Source organism: Xiphophorus couchianus, chromosome 24, assembly GCF_001444195.1.
Source record: "Xiphophorus couchianus chromosome 24, X_couchianus-1.0, whole genome shotgun sequence".
NCBI lineage: Eukaryota > Metazoa > Chordata > Actinopteri > Cyprinodontiformes > Poeciliidae > Xiphophorus > Xiphophorus couchianus.
Window position 1 is genome coordinate 19,103,218 of NC_040251.1, and position 21,064 is coordinate 19,124,281.

At 45.5% G+C, this 21,064-nt stretch overlaps 1 protein-coding gene across 1 annotated transcript; it reads right to left on the bottom strand.

Moving 5' to 3' along the window:
• Positions 1–8,345: 8,345 nt before the first annotated feature.
• On the bottom strand, positions 8,346–15,553 carry LOC114141208 (adhesion G-protein coupled receptor G7-like). The gene is made up of 17 exons (XM_028011689.1): positions 15,503–15,553; positions 15,136–15,302; positions 14,065–15,008; positions 13,535–13,635; positions 13,330–13,446; positions 13,114–13,254; positions 12,918–13,006; positions 12,346–12,488; positions 12,076–12,189; positions 11,809–11,999; positions 11,569–11,721; positions 11,380–11,492; positions 10,136–10,491; positions 9,877–9,958; positions 9,646–9,804; positions 9,216–9,372; positions 8,346–9,106 (listed from the first exon to the last, which is right to left on the bottom strand). Exons 1-17 carry the CDS (start codon positions 15,551–15,553, stop codon positions 8,918–8,920), a joined length of 3,267 nt encoding a protein of 1,088 aa, XP_027867490.1. The 3' UTR covers positions 8,346–8,917.
• Between the last annotated feature and the right edge of the window lie 5,511 nt (positions 15,554–21,064).

Genomic DNA, 21,064 nt, shown 5'->3' on the forward strand with positions numbered 1-21,064 from the left:
CAGAAGGAAGTTGTGCTCAGTTTATTAAGTGGTTGTTGGTGCAGCGCCCCCACAGGCCAGGAGGGGAACAGGTTGGTTTGACTCAGAGAACCACAGCAGCTGGAGGTGGAGCAGATGTTGAAGTTCTGGTCCCAAATCAGAGCAACTTTACTGGATCATCAGGAGGGAAAACACACAAAACCTGTAAAAACCATCAAATCTAAATGTTGATCTGAGAACAGTGAGAGTGGATCTGCTGAGGTTCAGGAACAGAGCAGGTCATCGCCGCGACCTCCGACCTCCTGGTGAGGTCTGAGTCTACGGCCGTCCTGATCTGATGATGATGAGACCCATAAACATGACGAAGCTGAAAAACGGGAGTCGTCAACGTCGGAGAGCCTCAGGGAGGAAAGAAAATGAAGAAGTGACTCAGTTCAGTGAAACTGGACCTGCAGAGATCCAGAGTAATCAGGAGGTTCTGGACAACATGGAGGTCTAACAGAAGGTGCTGGGACCAGTCCGGGCCGGGGCCGGTCAGGGTTCTGCAGAGGAAAGAGGTGAAAATGGCTGCCACTCTGATGAGTCAGTTCCTGGTGGAAGAACCGCTCTGCAGTCCGATACTCCTGGATGTTATGGTTCTGCGGTTTCTTCCTCCAAACTCCAGAGGAAACCCAAAACACTTCATGACTCAGACCGACCAGAACCAGATCCAGGTGTCTGAAATCAGAACTGGGTCCACATGGGACCCACCCTGTGGGAACGGGTCGGTCCAAACCTGCACTGCTGCCAGTTTGAATGTTTTCCTTCCAGAAAAGTTGTTTTTGTTTTTGTCTTTATTTATTTTCATGGGTCTGAACTGAGTTTCTCTTTGTTCTGGATTTTTGGATAAATTCTTCAGAATTTTCACTTTGACCATAAAACTCACTGGTTTTTCATCCTAACTTGATTTATGTGAACCAGTTAGCTCCATGCTGACCTGTTGACCTTTGCTGGATCACAGACAGTCAGTTCCTGTTAAATAATAAACAGCTCAACACTTCGGATCAGAACCATAAAACGACCGTTTGGACTCTGGTTCTGTTGATGCTTCCACATAAATTTCAGGTATTTGTTCTGTTCTGTGAGGCTGACCCAGTTTAAACCGGTCCGGTGACGTCCTGGGAACCGCTGCTGGCCCGGCTGGGTCCAATGAGCCGGTTTTCCTGTTTGTCTTCGTCCGTTTAGGAAGTTTTATGTCTTCGGGGTTTTGGTGGTTAATTGGTTCCGCGTCCTGCAGAAGCTTGTATCAGAACATCTGTTTGGACCTGGCGTTGGTGCCGGTTCTGGAGTTTCCAGCTGAACGTTCTGTTCTTTATCATGCTGCTGGTTGTGATAAATGTTCCTTGGAGCCCAGATGTTCTGAACGGGTTCCCAGCGCCGTTCTTCTCGTCTGTCACAGATTCTGTTTGTCGTCCTGCTCTGATCCGTCTTGTTCATGTTCTGCATCATTAATAATCTTTCAGTGGCTCTTCCTGTCGCTTCATGGATGCCTTGTTCCTCTTTATGGTGCAGTCAGGCGTTTGGAGCCGATCATTGGACTCCTAACGTTACGAACTCCGTTACGAGGCAGAACCTCAACGGTTCCTCCTGGCCCAGATGTTGGACTCGGTCTGCTTTGGTTTCCAGATGTTGCTTGGTGTTTGGACTTGGCAGGTTGAAACGGGTCTAGTTTGGTTTTACTCTGAATTTCCTCTCCACATTCTCAACATCGGAGCATTTCTGCTCTGATCCATTTTGAGGAAGTCGGATCAGTTAAAATGTGTTTTTAACTTTTCTGCCATCTTGCTCTTCCTGTTTCTTGTTGGTCTTGAGAAAATCTGTTTTTGTCAGAGAACTGGAGCTTGGTTGAATTTACCATAAATGTATCTGCTGTGACTTTGATCAGAACCTGAAACCACTGGTGGGCTAATTAAGAAGCTAACTATGCTAATGCTAAAGTGCTAACCAGAAACACTGGTTCCAATGATACTGAAGTGCTACCACAACATAGCATTTAGCAGAACCGGATGCTAAAGCGCTAACATGCTAATGAAACATGATATTTTTGAACGGATCTGTTGGGTTTTGATAACTTTGCTCCTGAATTTGATCATTTTACAGTTTCAGTCAGAAAACTTGTAGAAAATCAGTAAATATTAAACTGTTTACTGTAGAACTACAGCAATGCATTCTGGGTATTGGCTGCACAACATGAGGACAGGAAACTGAACTGCTGCGTAAAGACTTCAAAATAAGAGCATAAATGTAATTCTTTACAGTCGATAACCAAAACTTCAGAGTAACTTTGTTCAGTTTTAAGGTTAAAAACCGTAAATTTAAGCTTTAGAGTTTTTATGGAAGATGAATTTAAGGGAAGTTAAACGTTTTCAAAGTTGTGATAAACAGCGTCTGTCGTATGAAAACGTTCTTCTTCAGGACTTTAGAAGTTGGACTGTTTTTCAGGGTCTCGGTACTGGAGGGTTTCCTCTCTGCTGTGGTGATCTAAGAATCCATCTGAAGATCTTCTCTCCTCCCCTGATCCGACGAGTCGGTACTGCGGTTCTCCCTCCAGTTTGTCGTCTGATTGGACGGCTTCAGTTTTCTCCATCTGGATTCCACATCGGATCACTTGGAGTCATAAATAACGATGAGATGAATCTTCTTTGTTCCTCGTTTCTCTCGTCGTCGTCTTCCTCCCTCGGGTTCCTCTGACAGATGAGTTACGAGGCTGAAGATCCCTGGGATTCCCTTGTTTTAGGAAAAGTTGCCGTGGAGCCGATGTTTGGGCGGATGTTTGGGCGGATGTTTGGGCGGATGTGTGGGTGGATGTTTGGGTGGACGAGACACGGCGTTTCAGCGGAGGAAGCCCTGAGGAAGGATGACACCGGTTCCGCCCAGACCACACACGGTTATGCTGAGTTTCTGGAGATCTGCTGTTGTTGTTTGGTTGCAGGTCATAAGTGAGAACATGGAGCATCTGTTGGGTCTCTGCTGTGACGGGCCCCATCGGTCAGGACCAGGCGTGGCCCATCGGTTCAGGTTGAATTTCTGTAGAAAACCTTTGTCTTCATTGTTGCTGTAACTAGATTCAGACTTGTTGTCATTTGAAATGTGTCATTTGGACATTTTGTTTCAGCTTGACTCTAAATCCACATTTTAAGAGCATTTTTATGTCTCTGGGCCCTTTAAGACTCATAAAACACCAGCTGTGTGTTGCTTTTAGGGCATATTATGCTCTAAAATACGCAGGACTCTGCAGTTTTATCGCTAAGACAGATTAATTCATTCTGAATCCTTCAACAGAACCGAGCCACCAGTTGTTAAAAAGCAGAGAGCGGAGGACTGAAGGTACACGCACTGTCTCATCCATCCATCCAGTTCCTCCATCCAGATGGCTGCAGGTGGAACTGGCTTGTTTTGTTCCTTCTTCTTGGGTCTGTTTTCAGTTTGGTGTTCTTGATCCGATCTGTTCCAGTAAAAAGTCCTGATGCAGAAGGTCGACCTGCTGTAGAGATGAAGCTCGGATCATATCTGGCGTCAGGCTCTGATGGAGGCTGATGACCCGGATCAGGCAGATCAAACCAGTTTCATTCGGTATTGGTTCTGAAGGATCCTCTGTGGATCGGTCCAGATTCCTTGGATGACTTGACTGTAACTCTGGTATTAAAACATTTTGCGCGTTTTTCTTCCTCTGTTTCTGGCAGTAACTTCACCTGTTTTTGATGTCTGGAAAACGAGCCGTTTCAAAAAAACCCAGAATGTAACGTCACAAATCAGCAGGCGCTGCCCGTTACCTAGCAACGACAGCAAACCCCATACTGTCACCTAGCAACCACAGCTGAGCTCCAAGACGTTGCGATGTACAATGGCTGCTGGAAAAGACAAGAGCTCTGTTGTTGACTAACCATCCACAAACTACTTCCTGTGTTCCTGTTGGTTGTGCAGGAGGCTCCACTTCTGCTTTTCAAAGATGACGGTTGCATAATTGGAAGTATTTCTTTTGTTGAACAGATGACTTTTAAAATGTAAAAACTGGACAATTTATGTCCAGAGTAAAAAATTATAAACTTCCAGACAATATTCAGAAACACTTTGTGACAGAGATGATGTCATAATTTAATAGGAGATGGAAACTGTAAAAAATTAGAACAACCAAAAACACATTTAGTATCTGTGTGAGGTAGATCTATAGAAAACAAAGTACAAACATTAAAACTCCAGAACTGAAGTGACTGGATGAAAGTTTCTGATCAACATATTTCATTTACTTGATGGTAAAATTAAAAGTTTATTGTTTGCTCCATAATTGCTGCTTGTATGAAGTTTTAGGATCTGAAGCTCTTTGATTTTCTGCTGTAAAAATAAACTTGACTTTGTTTTTCTTCACATCTGTAAAGACTTTAGCAGAGGACAGTAAACACACATTTGAATGTTTTCTCAGGGAACTGTTCTGCACCATTCTTCCTTTTTCTCTAACTGCGTTTAGTTTCATGTCGTTTTTCTCAAACGTTCCTAACAACCAAACCCCGCAGCGCGCCGCTCCGTCCGACACCTGATGGAGGAAACAGACGGTAGAACAAACTCCCAGCAGGACCATTCAGGAAGATTTTCCAGAACATCTGTGAGGATGAAACCGGGCCTGCTGGGCCGTTTGGTTGCTGTGCTTGTAAACAGGCAGTGAGGCGTAAACATCTCCGTCCCCTCGGCTTGTTCTGCGGACGATCTGTTGAGGAATTGGTTCAAAAGGAGCTTTTAAAATGAAATTGGCTTGGCGGGGCCACATGGGGCCACACAGGGCCACACGGGGCCCCCCCTGAGCTGCTTTAATGGAGAGCGAGGAGCCGCAGCTCTGCTTCTCATTTAGGCAGGAAAATCCCTGCGAGTCCAGCAGAGCCGCCTCCGGCCTGGAGCGAAACCAGAAAAGTTCTGCTGTTCAGAGAACGTGAGCAGATTCCCAGAGATCTGGAGACGAAACATAACTGGAAAACCATGATATGAGCTGAAATCCAACATTTCTTTCATTCCTGATTCTGCAGAGAAAACAGATCATCGTTTCCAGAGATTCTCCTGCAGAGAATCAGGAAGATTTAAAAGATCATTTGCATCATGATGATTTCAATCAAATGTTAGCAGGTTTGGTTGTTCAGTGTTTACATCTGAATGTTTCACTCATTAACATGGAATCTTCAAAACCGCTAAAAACCAAACGTGAGTTCAGAGGAAACAAAGATGGCCGACTGAGAAGAAGTGATGGTGATAGATTATAGATTCTAGATTCTAGATTATGATATCTAAAGGAGAAACAGAAAACTGAGAAACGTCTCAGACATGTTTGACTTCCTGAAGCATCGTGGAAGTTGTTTTAGCTTTTTTATTTAGGATTTCAATAAAAACACAAAATCTTACCAAGTAATTGTTTTCAGCTTCTATTGGAAAGAAGCTAAAACTAAAAGTTAGTTTAGTTTTGCACTAAACTAACTTTTCTGCAGGACGTCAGTTTGTTTAAATATATAATAATATTGGTGGAAAAGTTAAAGTTTACTTTTCTCTTGTCAGTAAAACTTAAACTTTTCCATCAATAGTAAATAATTGATTTAAAACGAGCCTTTAACCTCCAGAAGAGACTCATAAGTTAGTTTCTTACTTCCGGAGCTCTGAGGTGTTTCCACCAGAACCTGGACCAGAAATCCTCGGGAATATTTAGAGTTTTTTCAGTGTTGGGCTGAACTAGTAACTGTGATGAATGGAGCTTCATCTGCGGCTCCAGCAGAATGAAGATGGATGAGATGTTTTAGTTGGACGGCAGGCGGAGGAAACGCGGATCTGCAGCGGCGCTGCGTCACGTCGTAATGAAGACCAACTGTAGCCCATCAGAGGAAACGCTGCGGCCGCTTCCACTTCCTGTTGGGATGGAGACAGGAATGTCAGCAAGGTTCAGGTGATTCCAGCCGCTGACAGGAAACACGGAGCGCGGCGCGGCGTGGATCAACTGCTGACAGGAAACACGGAGCGCGGCGCGGCGTGGATCAGCCGCTGACAGGAAACACGGAGCGCGGCGCGGATCAACTGCTGACAGGAAACACGGAGCGCGGCGTGGATCAGCCGCTGACAGGAGATGAGCTTCACTTACAGCAGCCGTCAAACCAAAGAGGACGGATGGATCCATCGATCACCACCACAGAAACGTTCCACCTGTTTCCAGCCGTAAAGTTATTTCTGTCTTCCTGCGGTTTCCTGCAGATGATCCGGTTCATGGATCCTGACGGGGGAACCGAGTTTGAGGAACCGAGTTTGAGGAACCAAGTCGGGTTTCCTGCCAGGCCTTGGAGGGAATCTGAGGATCTTGGGTGTGAATGTGGAAAAATGTGCTGCAGAGCCTGGAAGTTTTTCACACGGGGGGAAGTGGATCCACTCCGGGGATTTACGGCTGTTTGGGTTCTTGGCCCGGCAGGGAGAACCTGGGAGAACCAGGGAGAACCAAGGAGAACAGGGAGAACCAGGGAGAACCTGGGAGAACCAAGGAGAACCAAGGAGAACCAGGGAGAACCTGGGAGAACCAAGGAGAACCAGGGAGAACCAAGGAGAACCAGGGAGAACCAAGGAGAACCAAGGAGAACCAAGGAGAACCAGGGAGAACCTGGGAGAACCAAGGAGAACCTGGGAGAACCAGGGAGAACCAAGGAGAACCAAGGAGAACCTGGGAGAACCAGGGAGAACCAAGGAGAACCTGGGAGAACCTGGGAGCGAAACGCCTGGTTTCTCATCCTGAGGATGAAGATCAGGAAGTGGAACCTGAGCTGAAGCTTCTCCAGAGGCTCCTAAACTGGACCTGATGGTAACCGATGGCAACGCTGGTGCCGCTCCCTCATTGGTCCGTCCAAACTCTGGTTCGCTGATCCCAATGTTTGGTCACAGTGGACCAGATCCCAGTTTGGTTCTGACCCACTGATCAGACTGTGATGATGTTCTGGGTGTGGAGGTCACAGTGACCCGGTCCAGACCAAACTGGTTCTGTGCTCCTGATCCGGTTCTGATCCGTTCACAGAACATCGAACATCAGCTGAACCTGTTTGGTTCGTCGTCTCGGTTCCCTGAAGAACTGCTGAACATCAACATGTTCCTCAGAACCAGCAGGTTCTGGTTCTCTGGTCCAGAACCGGTCAGTCTGGTGAAAAACCTGTTGGTCATGAGACGGTGCAGAACCTTCTGGTTCTGGTGGAAGGAAACCCAAACCTCTAACCTTCATGTCGCTGACCCAGAACCATGTTGTGCAACCTGAATAACGGTCCCCTGAGGAACTTCCTGGGAACCTTCATGTCCCAAAGGACAAACGGTCCGACCGCTGCATGCCGTCCTCTTCATCTTCATCATCTTCCTCCTCTTCATCATCTTCCTCTTCCTCCTCTTCTTCTTCATCCTCTTCCTCCTCCTCCTCTTCCTCTCTGTGAACTTCAGGAATAACGACTAAATGCTATAAAATGTCTCAGATTCTTCAGAACCAAACGGGTCGGCCCCCCAGCGGAACCACATGTGTTTCCAGTCCACTTTTGTCCCTCTCATTGTTCAGTGAAACCAGAACCAGACGGTTCCGCCCGGCCCGGCCGCAAGCCCACACAGAGGAATCAACCGGGCCTGCTTTGGCCCGGTTATGTAACAGCAGAATGTTGGACCTTCAGGTGTTTGGGAAACTCATCAGAACCACATGGTCAGTGGGTTCTGTTTCATTTGGATCACAGGGTTCTGGACGGTTGCGTAACGACCCGGACCGGTCCCTGTGTGTAACATGAGGGGGCGGAGCTTCAGGCTGGAGGTGACCAACCTGAACCAACAGAACTGGCTGCAGATTCTGACATCTCGGTTCTGAGAGAGGTTCTGGTAACGTCTGGACCGGTTCTGTTCATCATTAGCAGCCGAGCCGTCCGGGTTTGGACTCATCCGGTTCCTCTGTTCATCTCTCGGCTCGGTTCTGGACCAGCTGCTGTTGGTTCTGGTTCTGACTCAGCGGGAATCCTTCGGCCCGGTCTGGAGTCTCCCGATGCTGCGGGGCTGTTCCCATGGCAACGCCGTGCAGCAGGTTCTGGTTCTGGTTCTGTTCAGCCCGTCCTCCACAGAGGGATGAACCCAGTTCGTGGAGTTTGTTCCATCTGGGATGTTCAGAACCCGGGTCAGGCCGTGTTCACCTGGTCCAAGTCAAAACCAACAGAACCTTCACTGTGTGGCGGTGGAGGTCTGGCGCCCCCCAGTGGCCACAAACTGGAACCATTCAGAACCACCAAGGCTGGGTTCTACAGAACCGGACCCAACAGAACCACAGTGGACCCGATTGTCATGGAACCAGAACATCTGAAGAGTTTTTAGAACATCTTTAATGGTTCAGATGATAAAACAATAAAAACATGAAAATATAAAAATCTGAGTTTATATAAAAACATTATAATGATCAGAACCAATAAAACGAGACAAACTGGATCAGAACCAGCAGTTCTGATCCGGTTCTGATCCGGTTCTGATCTGGTTTACATTTAAAATCTGCTGGTTGAGATGAAATGATTTTTAATCAGCTTCTGCAGAAAAATGGAAAAATATCCAAACTGATCAGGAATTATTCATGTTCAATAATTCACCAATAATTCACCAATAATATTGGGATCATAATACTGAACATCAGAGGAATATAAAATAAAAAGTACAAAAATCACTGATCCAACACTGGAGCGGTACCGGGTCGGTTCTGACTGCAGCTGGTGGATCGCCTGTTCCTGGTTCTATATGCCGGTTCTGGTCCGGTTCCTGGTTGTAGTTGTTGGTTCTGGCCCGGTTCCTGATTGTAGTTGTTGGTTCTGGCCCGGTTCCTGGTTGTAGTTGTTGGTTCTGGTCCGGTTCCTCATTGTAGTTGTTGGTTCTGGCCCGGTTCCTGGCTCTAGATGCTGGTGTCCCGGTCCTTTGTGTTGTACATGTCTGAGGTTCTGGTCTCGGCCCGGTTCTTCCACAGGTAGTACGTTGTGGACCTGAGGGTGAACCCGGCGACGGAGACGTAGTGAGCGGACCGGCCCACTGCGACCCGGAAGCTTCTGGTTCTGGCCGTGAACAGGATGAAGATCTGCAGGCCCTGCAGACACACAGCGCATCGTTACCGGGTCCGGCCGGGCCGCAGCCGACCCGGACCCGGAGCCGGAGCCGGACCCAGAGCCGGTACCGGAACCGGAACCGGAGCCTACCTGGGTGGTGGTACACAGGCAGAACAGGATGCTCCAGACCAGGTGAGCGGTTTCCTCGGTAACCAGGACCAGGTAGCCCAGAGTCCAGGACAGACCGAGCAGAACCGCCAGAGAGAAGCTGACCAGGAACTTCTGGGCCAGGGAGGAGCGCTTGGTGCTGCCGAGTCCACAGAACCAGAACCAGAGAGATCAGGCACAACATTATGACCAGACAGTCACAGTTACATCTGTATAATGAATGTAACATAGATAATTATATAATTATCCATATAATTGATATTTTATTAACGTTATTGAAACTAAAAATATTGTATTTATTTCTGTGCCAGTTTAATTTTATGGTTTATTTTTAAATTTAATATTTAGAGATGATTTAATTCATCTTTTTCTGCTGTTCTGCTCAGAGTGCCCAGCAGGGGGCGGTAGTCACCTGGTGAGCTTGCGATCCACCCTGCAGGTGGTGAGGGAGACGAGGCCCAGCAGAACCGTGTTGTAGAGCAGAACCAGGCCCAGCGGCACCAGGAAGGCCCAGAACATGGGCTTCCCAAAGCTGAAGTCTTTGTCCTGGTCCAGAGCGGCGAGCCAGCAGCTGCAGGAACATCCAGGTGGTCAGCAAGGAGAACCAGAACCAGAACCAGAACCCATTTAAAGCAGGACTCACAACTCCTCCTGTCTGTATGCCAGCGGGTTCTCCACCCGGTAGGTCGTTGCCAGGGTGATCGCCATGACAACGGCTGGGACTCCTGATCAGAAACAACAAGATGAAGCAAAACCGGGTCAGGGTTCTGGTTCTGATCAGATATTTATTCTGCAAAAATCAATTGATGTTTGTTTTGTTTATTTCTGCATGTTTTGAATAAACATAACAAAAAATAGAAAGTTGAGGTTGTTTGGCAACTTTGGCGTCTGAAATGTCCTACCCCATCCGACTCCCCAGCTGAGCCCGGTCCAGTACGAGGGCAGGCTGCGCTGCATGGATCGGACCAACAGAACCACCTGGGTGCCGTACAAACTGTTCCATGAGAAGGTGGCCAGCAGGAAGAAGTGCAGAAGCGCCGTCACGGCCGTGCAGGAGCCCGAATCCGGCACCACAGACTTCTCAGAGTCCAGGATCTGGTTCTGATCGCTGGGCGGCTCCTTGGTATCGTAGTCCTGTCTGAGGTTCTGGACTCCAGACAGGAAGGTGATGATGAAGGCCAGCAGACTGAAGCAGATGCAGAGCAGAGACGTCTTGGAGTTCAGCTTGGTTTGTTTTTGACCAGATTTCATCTGAAAACTGAGCAGAACCAGAAGAAGAATCTGAGGATGGACTCTGGTTTGGGTTCAAAATGTTTCTGGAAAACCTGCTGACCCAGAAACCTGAACTGACCAGAATGTTTCTCAGGTATCTCTGATGTCACAGAACAACGTAAAGCAATGAAACATGAAAATGAGTCAATTCACATTCAGCCTTCTGAGGCTTTTAAACCCTTTGGTTCCAGGTCATCTGGGTTTAACACCAGGATTAGCAGAACTTAGCCATTTAGCTTTTATGCAAAATTTGAAAACATTTAGTGCCAAAGTTCAACTAAATAATTTTTCCCGATTAAGTCTAAAACCCTAATTTAGTTAGCTAGTTTGTAAAGTTTCAGTTGAATGAAGTTTGACATCTGTGTTGAAGTTTTGGTTAGCAACTGTTCTTCTTTAGCCTAGCTTCTGCTAATTATCATGTAGGTATAGCACTTTACTGTTAGCTTCTGCTAATTATCATGTAGATATAGCACTTTACTGTTAGCTTCTGCTAATTATCATGTAGATATAGCACTTTACTGTTAGCTTCTGCTAATTATCATGTAGGTATAGCACTTTACTGTTAGCTTCTGCTAATTATCATGTAGGTATAGCACTTTACTGTTAGCCTCTGCTAATTACCATGTTGGTGCAGAACTTTAGCGTTTGCTAAATTAATGTTTATGATTAGTTGGTGCAGGATTAGCGTAGCTAGCTTTTTAGCTAGGCATGACCACTACTGGTCTCTACCGACATCTACAGCCTGAAGGTTTTGTCTTTGGCTGGAGAACATCTGTAAACATCTGTTGTGGTTTCGTCCTGCTAGAGCTCAGATTAAAGCTCTTCGCTAACCAAAGAACCACTGAACTGAAGCATCCAGCTAGCATGGCCTTACGTCTCTTTCAGGTGGTGGATGATGGTGATAACCAAGCCCAGGATGGAGAAAGACAGACCCACGATGGAGATCCTCATCAGGGGTTCTGCATACTTATAGTCGTCTCTGAAAGACTGAAACAAATCTGTTCAGAACCTTAAATCCTGGAAGAAACGCTGAACTGTTCTGGTTCTGGAGTGTGGAAATCACCCAGAGAGCTGCGAAGTTGGTGGTGTGGTTGCAGGAACATCTGAGAACGCCGTCTGAAGCGTTCCCCTTGTGGCAGCCGTGGGTGTTCCAGTCCTGCTTGCCGTAGTCCCAGAAGACGCAGGAGAAGTCGTGCAGAGATGTATTTCTTGGGAGCTGGAACCGCAGGAACCAGAACCTTTTTCACATCTGAAGAGCCCAGTAAACCCAGTAAAGGTGATGAAGTGGCTTTGGTTTTGGTACCTTTACTCTGAACTGCATCTCCACAGTCTCCGCCACCACACTGCGGTCTGGACCCCCGATGCTGGCTGACAGGACCCTGAGGCTGGCCCGCCGCCTCCTGTAGATCCTGGACGGGAAGAAGCGGCTGTTCTGGTAGAGGACGAAGCCCAGAGAGACGTTGGACCCCTGCTGGCGCCTTTCAGCCCCTCTGCCTGGATGTAGAGGAACGAATCTAGGGTCAGCTGTTGCTAACAGGAGGTTATATGTCCTCTGATGCAGGGAACCCACCTGATGGGAAGCGGATGTAAACCAGCGCGTCAGCGATAAAATCCTCGTCCACGGTGACCTTTGACACGTTGGTGTCCAACCGAATTCTGTTGGCTACAAAACTGCCAGACTGCCCTGAATACAGCGAGAAGTTTCAGTGGGTTCATAGTCACCAAGGAAGGAGTTAATGAAAATCAGAGGGAATAAAACATTTCTGGCTACATTCATCAGCACCGAACCAGAATCACTGACGCTCCAGGCTCTACTATTGGGATGCAGCGACCCACTGACCTGCCAACGCGGTGAACTGGACTCCCTGGGTGTCCGACGCTGGAATCTGAGCCGACTGGACCACCAGGTTCGGTTGGACCAGCTGGGACGTGTTGCTGGTGAGGCTGAGGTTCACAGAGAGCTGATCCAGGGTCAACGTCAAGCTGAGCACGAGAAACGGATCAAACTGAAGGTAACGCCAACATTAAAGGTGTGACACCATCAGATGTTTGGTAGCACAGCAGCTCTGAATCAAAACTTTAGCTCTTGACAACATGTTCACCTTCCTTATCTACCAGCCAACCTGACCAAGGTTCTGATGCCTGAAGGTTTTAGTTCTGGTTTCTTTGGTCACACCGAACCACCAAAGACCATCCAGGTTCTGGCTGGATGGTCATTTTAACTGGACAACCAGACTATCCACATAGTGGTTTCACTGGTCACTCTCCAGGCCCGTAAAGCCCCGTTAGAACCAAACCAATTCTAAATCACAGAGTATTGAAGATGGCGTCCTGTTTTCCATAGTCTGAGCGGCTGACCCGTTGTTCTGACCCACTGACCCAGTAGGAAGTACAGAATCGATGTCTGCTTACCTCTGAGACGTGTTGGTTTCCTCCTTCTCATCGGACTCCGTGGCGTTGAGCAGCTGACTGATGGTAGTAACTGCTGCCACCCTGACGGTCTGGAAACAAGAACCAGAACTTTAGAGTCGGGACCGGGTCAGTGGCTCCATCCACGCGGTGTGAAGCCATGTTCACTGGCCGATGTCCTTCTGTCAGAATGTCCTACCTCTGAGGCATTTGGCGACAGCAGCAACGTGTTGGCAATCTGAGTTGCTATGGTGATGTCTTCAGGTTTCAGACCTTCAGGTCTGGACGTCAGAAGCTGAGCGCTGGATGCCAGTACCTCCAGGTCTGCAGAACTGGTGAGCTGACGGACAAAACAAATACTCCACGATGAAATCTCCAGTTCCTCTGATCAAACTGGTTATGCTGATATTCTCACGTTTCTTTGAATGTCGCTGAGCGTCTGTTCACATCGAAGGACCCGGGGTGGGTCGTCAAACTGAGGTTTTCCATCCCTGATCAAACATCTGGTAGAAGCCTGGGGTTTACCAGCTGAGGGGAAGAGACGACATGTTGGGATTTAAAATGACGCAAGAAGAGAAAGACTGAAGTCCGTCTAATATGTGGATGTTACACGTACCTCCAACTGTATCTTTGCCACATTGTTCCTCTGAGTACGCAAACCAACCAATGGTTGTCTTTGGAAATCTGAATCTCCCTAAAGTTGCTTCAGTGCAGAAATTTTCTGGAAAAAGAAGATGATAAAGACGATGAGTTTTCCCTGGAAATGCCAGAAATAGCAAGAAATGAGGGGAAACGTTGAAGGAAAACGAATTATTTTTAAAACTCCCATATCTGATCTGGGGTGAGCGCCGCCAGATCTCTACAGGAGACCTGCCAGCTTTAGATCTGAACTTCTGCATTGTTGGTTCTGGTGTCTCTCATCTTCATCTGAAATGAGGAGTTTAGATCTCTGAGCCAAAGTCCGGTTCTGGTTCTGCCCAGCCCAGGTAAGACGCTTGTATCTAATGTGTAGGATCCGTCTGTGTGTACTGAACTCTGACCTTCTGACTCCTTATTCAAGTATCAGTACTTTTCTGTGTTCACATAAACCAAGAAACAAAGAGTTCCTCCGTCCTTAACGGCGGTAAACAGAGACACCAACAGGACTCACCCTCTGAGCAGTTCTTCCCCGTCCACTCATCAGGACAGACACAGACGCCACTCTCATTATGCCCATTAGCACAGATCAGCGGAGGCTTGGTGGAGGTGGTAGTAGTAGTGGTAGTAGTAGTGGTAGTAGTAGTGGTAGTAGTAGTGGGAGCATGAGTAGTAGTAGTAGTGGGAAGAGCAGTAGTAGTAGTGGGAGTAGGAGTAGTAGTAGTGGGAGGAGCAGTAGTAGTAGTGGGAAGAGCAGTAGTAGTAGTGGGAGTAGGAGTAGTAGTAGTGGGAGTAGGAGTAGTAGTAGTGGGAGTAGGAGTAGTAGTAGTGGGAGTAGGAGTAGTACTAGTGGGAGGAGCAGTAGTAGTAGTGGGAGTAGGAGTAGTAGTAGTGGGAGTAGGAGTAGTAGTAGTGGGAGTAGGAGTAGTACTAGTGGGAAGAGCAGTAGTAGTAGTGGGAGTAGGAGTAGTAGTAGTGGGAGGAGCAGTAGTAGTAGTGGGAGGAGGAGTAGTAGTAGTGGGAGTAGGAGTAGCAGTAGTGGGAGTAGGAGTAGTAGTAGTGGGAAGAGCAGTAGTAGTAGTGGGAGTAGGAGTAGTACTAGTGGGAGGAGCAGTAGTAGTAGTGGGAGGAGGAGTAGTAGTAGTGGGAAGAGCAGTAGTAGTAGTGGGAGTAGGAGTAGCAGTAGTGGGAGGAGCAGTAGTAGTAGTGGGAGGAGCAGTAGTGGGAGGAGGAGGAGTAGTAGTGGGAGTAGGAGTAGTACTAGTGGGAGGAGCAGTAGTAGTAGTGGGAGGAGGAGTAGTAGTAGTGGGAAGAGCAGTAGTAGTAGTGGGAGGAGCAGTAGTGGGAGGAGGAGGAGTAGTAGTAGGAGTAGTACTAGTGGGAGGAGCAGTAGTAGTAGTGGGAGGAGGAGTAGTAGTAGTGGGAAGAGCAGTAGTAGTAGTGGGAGTAGGAGTAGTACTAGTGGGAGGAGCAGTAGTAGTAGTGGGAGGAGGAGTAGTAGTAGTGGGAGTAGGAGTAGCAGTAGTGGGAGTAGGAGTAGTAGTAGTGGGAAGAGCAGTAGTAGTAGTGGGAGTAGGAGTAGTACTAGTGGGAGGAGCAGTAGTAGTAGTGGGAGGAGCAGTAGTAGTAGTGGGAGTAGGAGTAGCAGTAGTGGGAGGAGCAGTAGTAGTAGTGGGAGGAGCAGTAGTAGTAGTGGGAGTAGGAGTAGCAGTAGTGGGAGTAGGAGTAGTAGTAGTGGGAGTAGGAGTAGTACTAGTGGGAGGAGCAGTAGTAGTAGTGGGAAGAGCAGTAGTAGTAGTGGGAGTAGGAGTAGTACTAGTGGGAGGAGCAGTAGTAGTAGTGGGAAGAGCAGTAGTAGTAGTGGGAGTAGGAGTAGTAATGGGAGCAGCAGTACTACTAGTAGTACTACTACTAGTAGTAGTAGTATCGGGAGCCTCTGTCTCTGTAGCTACAGTTGTTGTGTCAGTCCTGGTGGGTAAGTTGGTCGTATCGTCAGTCAACATGGTGGAAGCTGCGTTAGATGTTTGCTCCAGAGGTGATGCAGGAGTATCTGAAGGCCAAGCTGTAGTAGGTCCAGGTGTGGTTGTTGCAGAGTTGGCTACAGGAGCAACTGGAAGGAAATGTATGTATTATTGTTTGTTGTGTTAATGAGATAAACCTGAAGGTAATAACTGAAGTCAACCTGAGGCTGATAAACATCAAGCAGGAGTAAGAAGCTTCCACTTTACTGACCTCGATTGGCCTGCATGGAAATCTGAGTTAAAGGAAGTCTAAGAGTTTATTGAGACCTCTAATCAAATTAAAATGGTTTTATATCCAAAGGAAAGCAACAAACGGTTTATGAGTTTATTAAAGTAGCTTCCTAAACCTTTATAAAACCACAATCTGGCTCTTAGAGAGACATTAACTTTTATTGTCCCCATAACTCTGGGAAATAACATCCAACTCAGGATTCTTGTGATAAGGTTTAAATAAACTGCTCATGTAGGAGAAAGACGTAAAAACAGAACTTTGGTTGTGTTTTATTATAATTCACTCACCTGCTATAACATTAGCTTCAACATTAGCTACCACATTAGCTGCAACATTGGCTGCAACATCAGCTATAACATTAGCTGCAACATTGGCTGCAACATCAGCTACAACATTAGCTACAACATTAGCTACCACATTAGCTACAACATTAGCTACAACATTAGCTACCACATTAGCTGCAACATTGGCTGCAACATTAGCTACAACATTAGCTACCACATTAGCTGCAACATTAGCTACAACATTAGCTGCAACATTAGCTACCACATTAGCTGCAACATTAGCTACAACATTAGCTACAACATTAGCTACCACATTAGCTGCAACATTAGCTACAACATTAGCTACAACATTAGCTACAACATTAGCTACCACATTAGCTGCCACATTAGCTACAACATTAGCTACCACATTAGCTGCCACTTTAGCTGCAACATTAGCTACAACATTAGCTGCAACATTAGCTACCACATTAGCTACCACATTAGCTGCAACATTAGCTACAACATTAGCTACCACATTAGCTACCACATTAGCTGCAACATTAGCTACAACATTAGCTGCAACATTAGCTACCACATTAGCTACCACATTAGCTACCACATTAGCTACAACATTAACTACAACATTAGCTACCACATTAGTTACCACATTAGCTACCACATTAGCTACAACATTAGCTACAACATTAGCTACAACATTAGCTGCAACATTAGCTACAACATTAGCTACCACATTAGCTGCAACATTGGTTGCAACATTAGCTACCACATTAGCTGCAACATTAGCTACCACATTAGCTGCAACATTAGCTACCACATTAGCTACCACATTAGCTACAACATTAGCTACAACATTAGCTACAACGTTAGCTGCCACGTTAGCTGCCACATTAGCTACAACATTAGCTACAACATTAGCTACCACATTAGCTACAACATTAGCTGCAACATTAGCTACCACATTAGCTGCCACATTAGCTACAACATTAGCTACCACATTAGCTGCCACATTAGCTGCAACATTAGCTACAACATTAGCTGCAACATTAGCTACCACATTAGCTACCACATTAGCTGCAACATTAGCTACAACATTAGCTACCACATTAGCTACCACATTAGCTGCAACATTGGCTACAACATTAGCTACAACATTAGCTGCAACATTGGCTGCAACATTAGCTACAACATTAGCTGCAACATTAGCTACAACATTAGCTACCACATTAGCTACAACATTAACTACAACATTAGCTACCACATTAGTTACCACATTAGCTACCACATTAGCTACAACATTAGCTGCAACATTAGCTACCACATTAGCTACCACATTAGCTACAACATTAACTACAACATTAGCTACCACATTAGCTACCACATTAGCTACCATATTAGCTACCACATTAGCTACCACATTAGCTACCACATTAGCTACAACATTAACTACAACATTAGCTACCACATTAGTTACCACATTAGCTACCACATTAGCTACAACATTAGCTACAACATTAGCTGCAACATTAGCTACCACATTAGCTACAACATTAGCTACCACATTAGCTACCACATTAGCTACCACATTAGCTACAACATTAACTACAACATTAGCTACCACATTAGCTACCACATTAGCTACAACATTAGCTACAACATTAGCTACCACATTAGCTGCAACATTGGCTGCAACATTAGCTACAACATTAGCTGCAACATTGGCTACAACATTAGCTACAACATTAGCTACAACATTAGCTTCAACATTAGCTACCACATTAGCTGCAACATTGGCTGCAACATCAGCTATAACATTAGCTGCAACATTGGCTGCAACATCAGCTACAACATTAGCTACAACATTAGCTACCACATTAGCTACAACATTAGCTACAACATTAGCTACCACATTAGCTGCAACATTGGCTGCAACATTAGCTACAACATTAGCTGCAACATTGGCTGCAACATCAGCTACAACATTAGCTACAACATTAGCTTCAACATTAGCTACCACATTAGCTGCAACATTGGCTGCAACATCAGCTACAACATTAGCTACAACATTAGCTACAACATTAGCTTCAACATTAGCTACCACATTAGCTGCAACATTGGCTGCAACATCAGCTATAACATTAGCTGCAACATTGGCTGCAACATCAGCTACAACATTAGCTACAACATTAGCTACCACATTAGCTACAACATTAGCTACAACATTAGCTACCACATTAGCTGCAACATTGGCTGCAACATTAGCTACAACATTAGCTACCACATTAGCTGCAACATTAGCTACAACATTAGCTACCACATTAGCTACAACATTAGCTACCACATTAGCTGCAACATTAGCTACAACATTAGCTGCAACATTAGCTACCACATTAGCTGCAACATTAGCTACAACATTAGCTACAACATTAGCTACCACATTAGCTGCAACATTAGCTACAACATTAGCTACAACATTAGCTACCACATTAGCTGCCACATTAGCTACAACATTAGCTACCACATTAGCTGCCACTTTAGCTGCAACATTAGCTACAACATTAGCTGCAACATTAGCTACCACATTAGCTACCACATTAGCTGCAACATTAGCTACAACATTAGCTACCACATTAGCTACCACATTAGCTGCAACATTAGCTACAACATTAGCTGCAACATTAGCTACCACATTAGCTACCACATTAGCTACCACATTAGCTACAACATTAACTACAACATTAGCTACCACATTAGTTACCACATTAGCTACCACATTAGCTACAACATTAGCTACAACATTAGCTACAACATTAGCTGCAACATTAGCTACAACATTAGCTACCACATTAGCTGCAACATTGGTTGCAACATTAGCTACCACATTAGCTGCAACATTAGCTACCACATTAGCTGCAACATTAGCTACCACATTAGCTACCACATTAGCTACAACATTAGCTACAACATTAGCTACCACATTAGCTACCACATTAGCTGCAACATTAGCTACAACGTTAGCTGCCACGTTAGCTGCCACATTAGCTACAACATTAGCTACAACATTAGCTACCACATTAGCTACAACATTAGCTGCAACATTAGCTACCACATTAGCTGCCACATTAGCTACAACATTAGCTACCACATTAGCTGCCACATTAGCTGCAACATTAGCTACAACATTAGCTGCAACATTAGCTACCACATTAGCTACCACATTAGCTGCAACATTAGCTACAACATTAGCTACCACATTAGCTACCACATTAGCTGCAACATTGGCTACAACATTAGCTACAACATTAGCTGCAACATTGGCTGCAACATTAGCTACAACATTAGCTGCAACATTAGCTACAACATTAGCTACCACATTAGCTACAACATTAACTACAACATTAGCTACCACATTAGTTACCACATTAGCTACCACATTAGCTACAACATTAGCTGCAACATTAGCTACCACATTAGCTACCACATTAGCTACAACATTAACTACAACATTAGCTACCACATTAGCTACCACATTAGCTACCATATTAGCTACCACATTAGCTACCACATTAGCTACCACATTAGCTACAACATTAACTACAACATTAGCTACCACATTAGTTACCACATTAGCTACCACATTAGCTACAACATTAGCTACAACATTAGCTGCAACATTAGCTACCACATTAGCTACAACATTAGCTACCACATTAGCTACCACATTAGCTACCACATTAGCTACAACATTAACTACAACATTAGCTACCACATTAGCTACCACATTAGCTACAACATTAGCTACAACATTAGCTACCACATTAGCTGCAACATTGGCTGCAACATTAGCTACAACATTAGCTGCAACATTGGCTACAACATTAGCTACAACATTAGCTACAACATTAGCTGCAACATTGGCTGCAACATCAGCTATAACATTAGCTGCAACATTGGCTGCAACATCAGCTACAACATTAGCTACAACATTAGCTACCACATTAGCTACAACATTAGCTACAACATTAGCTACCACATTAGCTGCAACATTGGCTGCAACATTAGCTACAACATTAGCTACCACATTAGCTGCAACATTAGCTACAACATTAGCTACCACATTAGCTACAACATTAGCTACCACATTAGCTGCAACATTAGCTACAACATTAACTACCACATTAGCTGCCACTTTAGCTGCAACATTAGCTACATTAGCTGCAACTTTGGCTGCAACATTAGCTACAACATTAGCTGCAACATTAGCTACAACATTAGCTACCACATTAGCTGCAACATTGGTTGCAACATTAGCTACCACATTAGCTGCAACATTAGCTACAACATTAGCTGCAACATTAGCTACCACATTAGCTACCACATTAGCTACAACATTAACTACAACATTAGCTACCACATTAGTTACCACATTAGCTACCACATTAGCTACAACATTAGCTACAACATTAGCTACAACATTAGCTGCAACATTAGCTACAACATTAGCTACCACATTAGCTGCAACATTGGTTGCAACATTAGCTACCACATTAGCTGCAACATTAGCTACCACATTAGCTGCAACATTAGCTACCACATTAGCTACCACATTAGCTACCACATTAGCTACAACATTAACTACAACATTAGCTACCACATTAGTTACCACATTAGCTACCACATTAGCTACAACATTAGCTACAACATTAGCTACCACATTAGCTACCACATTAGCTGCAACATTAGCTACAACGTTAGCTGCCACGTTAGCTGCCACATTAGCTACAACATTAGCTACAACATTAGCTACCACATTAGCTACAACATTAGCTGCAACATTAGCTACCACATTAGCTGCCACATTAGCTACAACATTAGCTACCACATTAGCTGCCACATTAGCTGCAACATTAGCTACAACATTAGCTGCAACATTAGCTACCACATTAGCTACCACATTAGCTGCAACACTAGCTACAA

What these genes read in the sequence shown, in the direction of transcription:
- LOC114141208 (XM_028011689.1), bottom strand. Translation starts at nt 15,553, where the DNA reads ATGTTGACTGACGATACGACCAACTTACCCACCAGGACTGACACAACA. An exon ending in CCAGTTCACCGCGTTGGCAG is followed by an intron (nt 12,190 to 12,345) that starts GTCAGTGGGTCG and finishes CGCTGTATTCAG; the next exon opens with GGCAGTCTGGCAGTTTTGTA. An exon ending in CCAACTTCGCAGCTCTCTGG is followed by an intron (nt 11,493 to 11,568) that starts GTGATTTCCACA and finishes GATTTGTTTCAG; the next exon opens with TCTTTCAGAGACGACTATAA.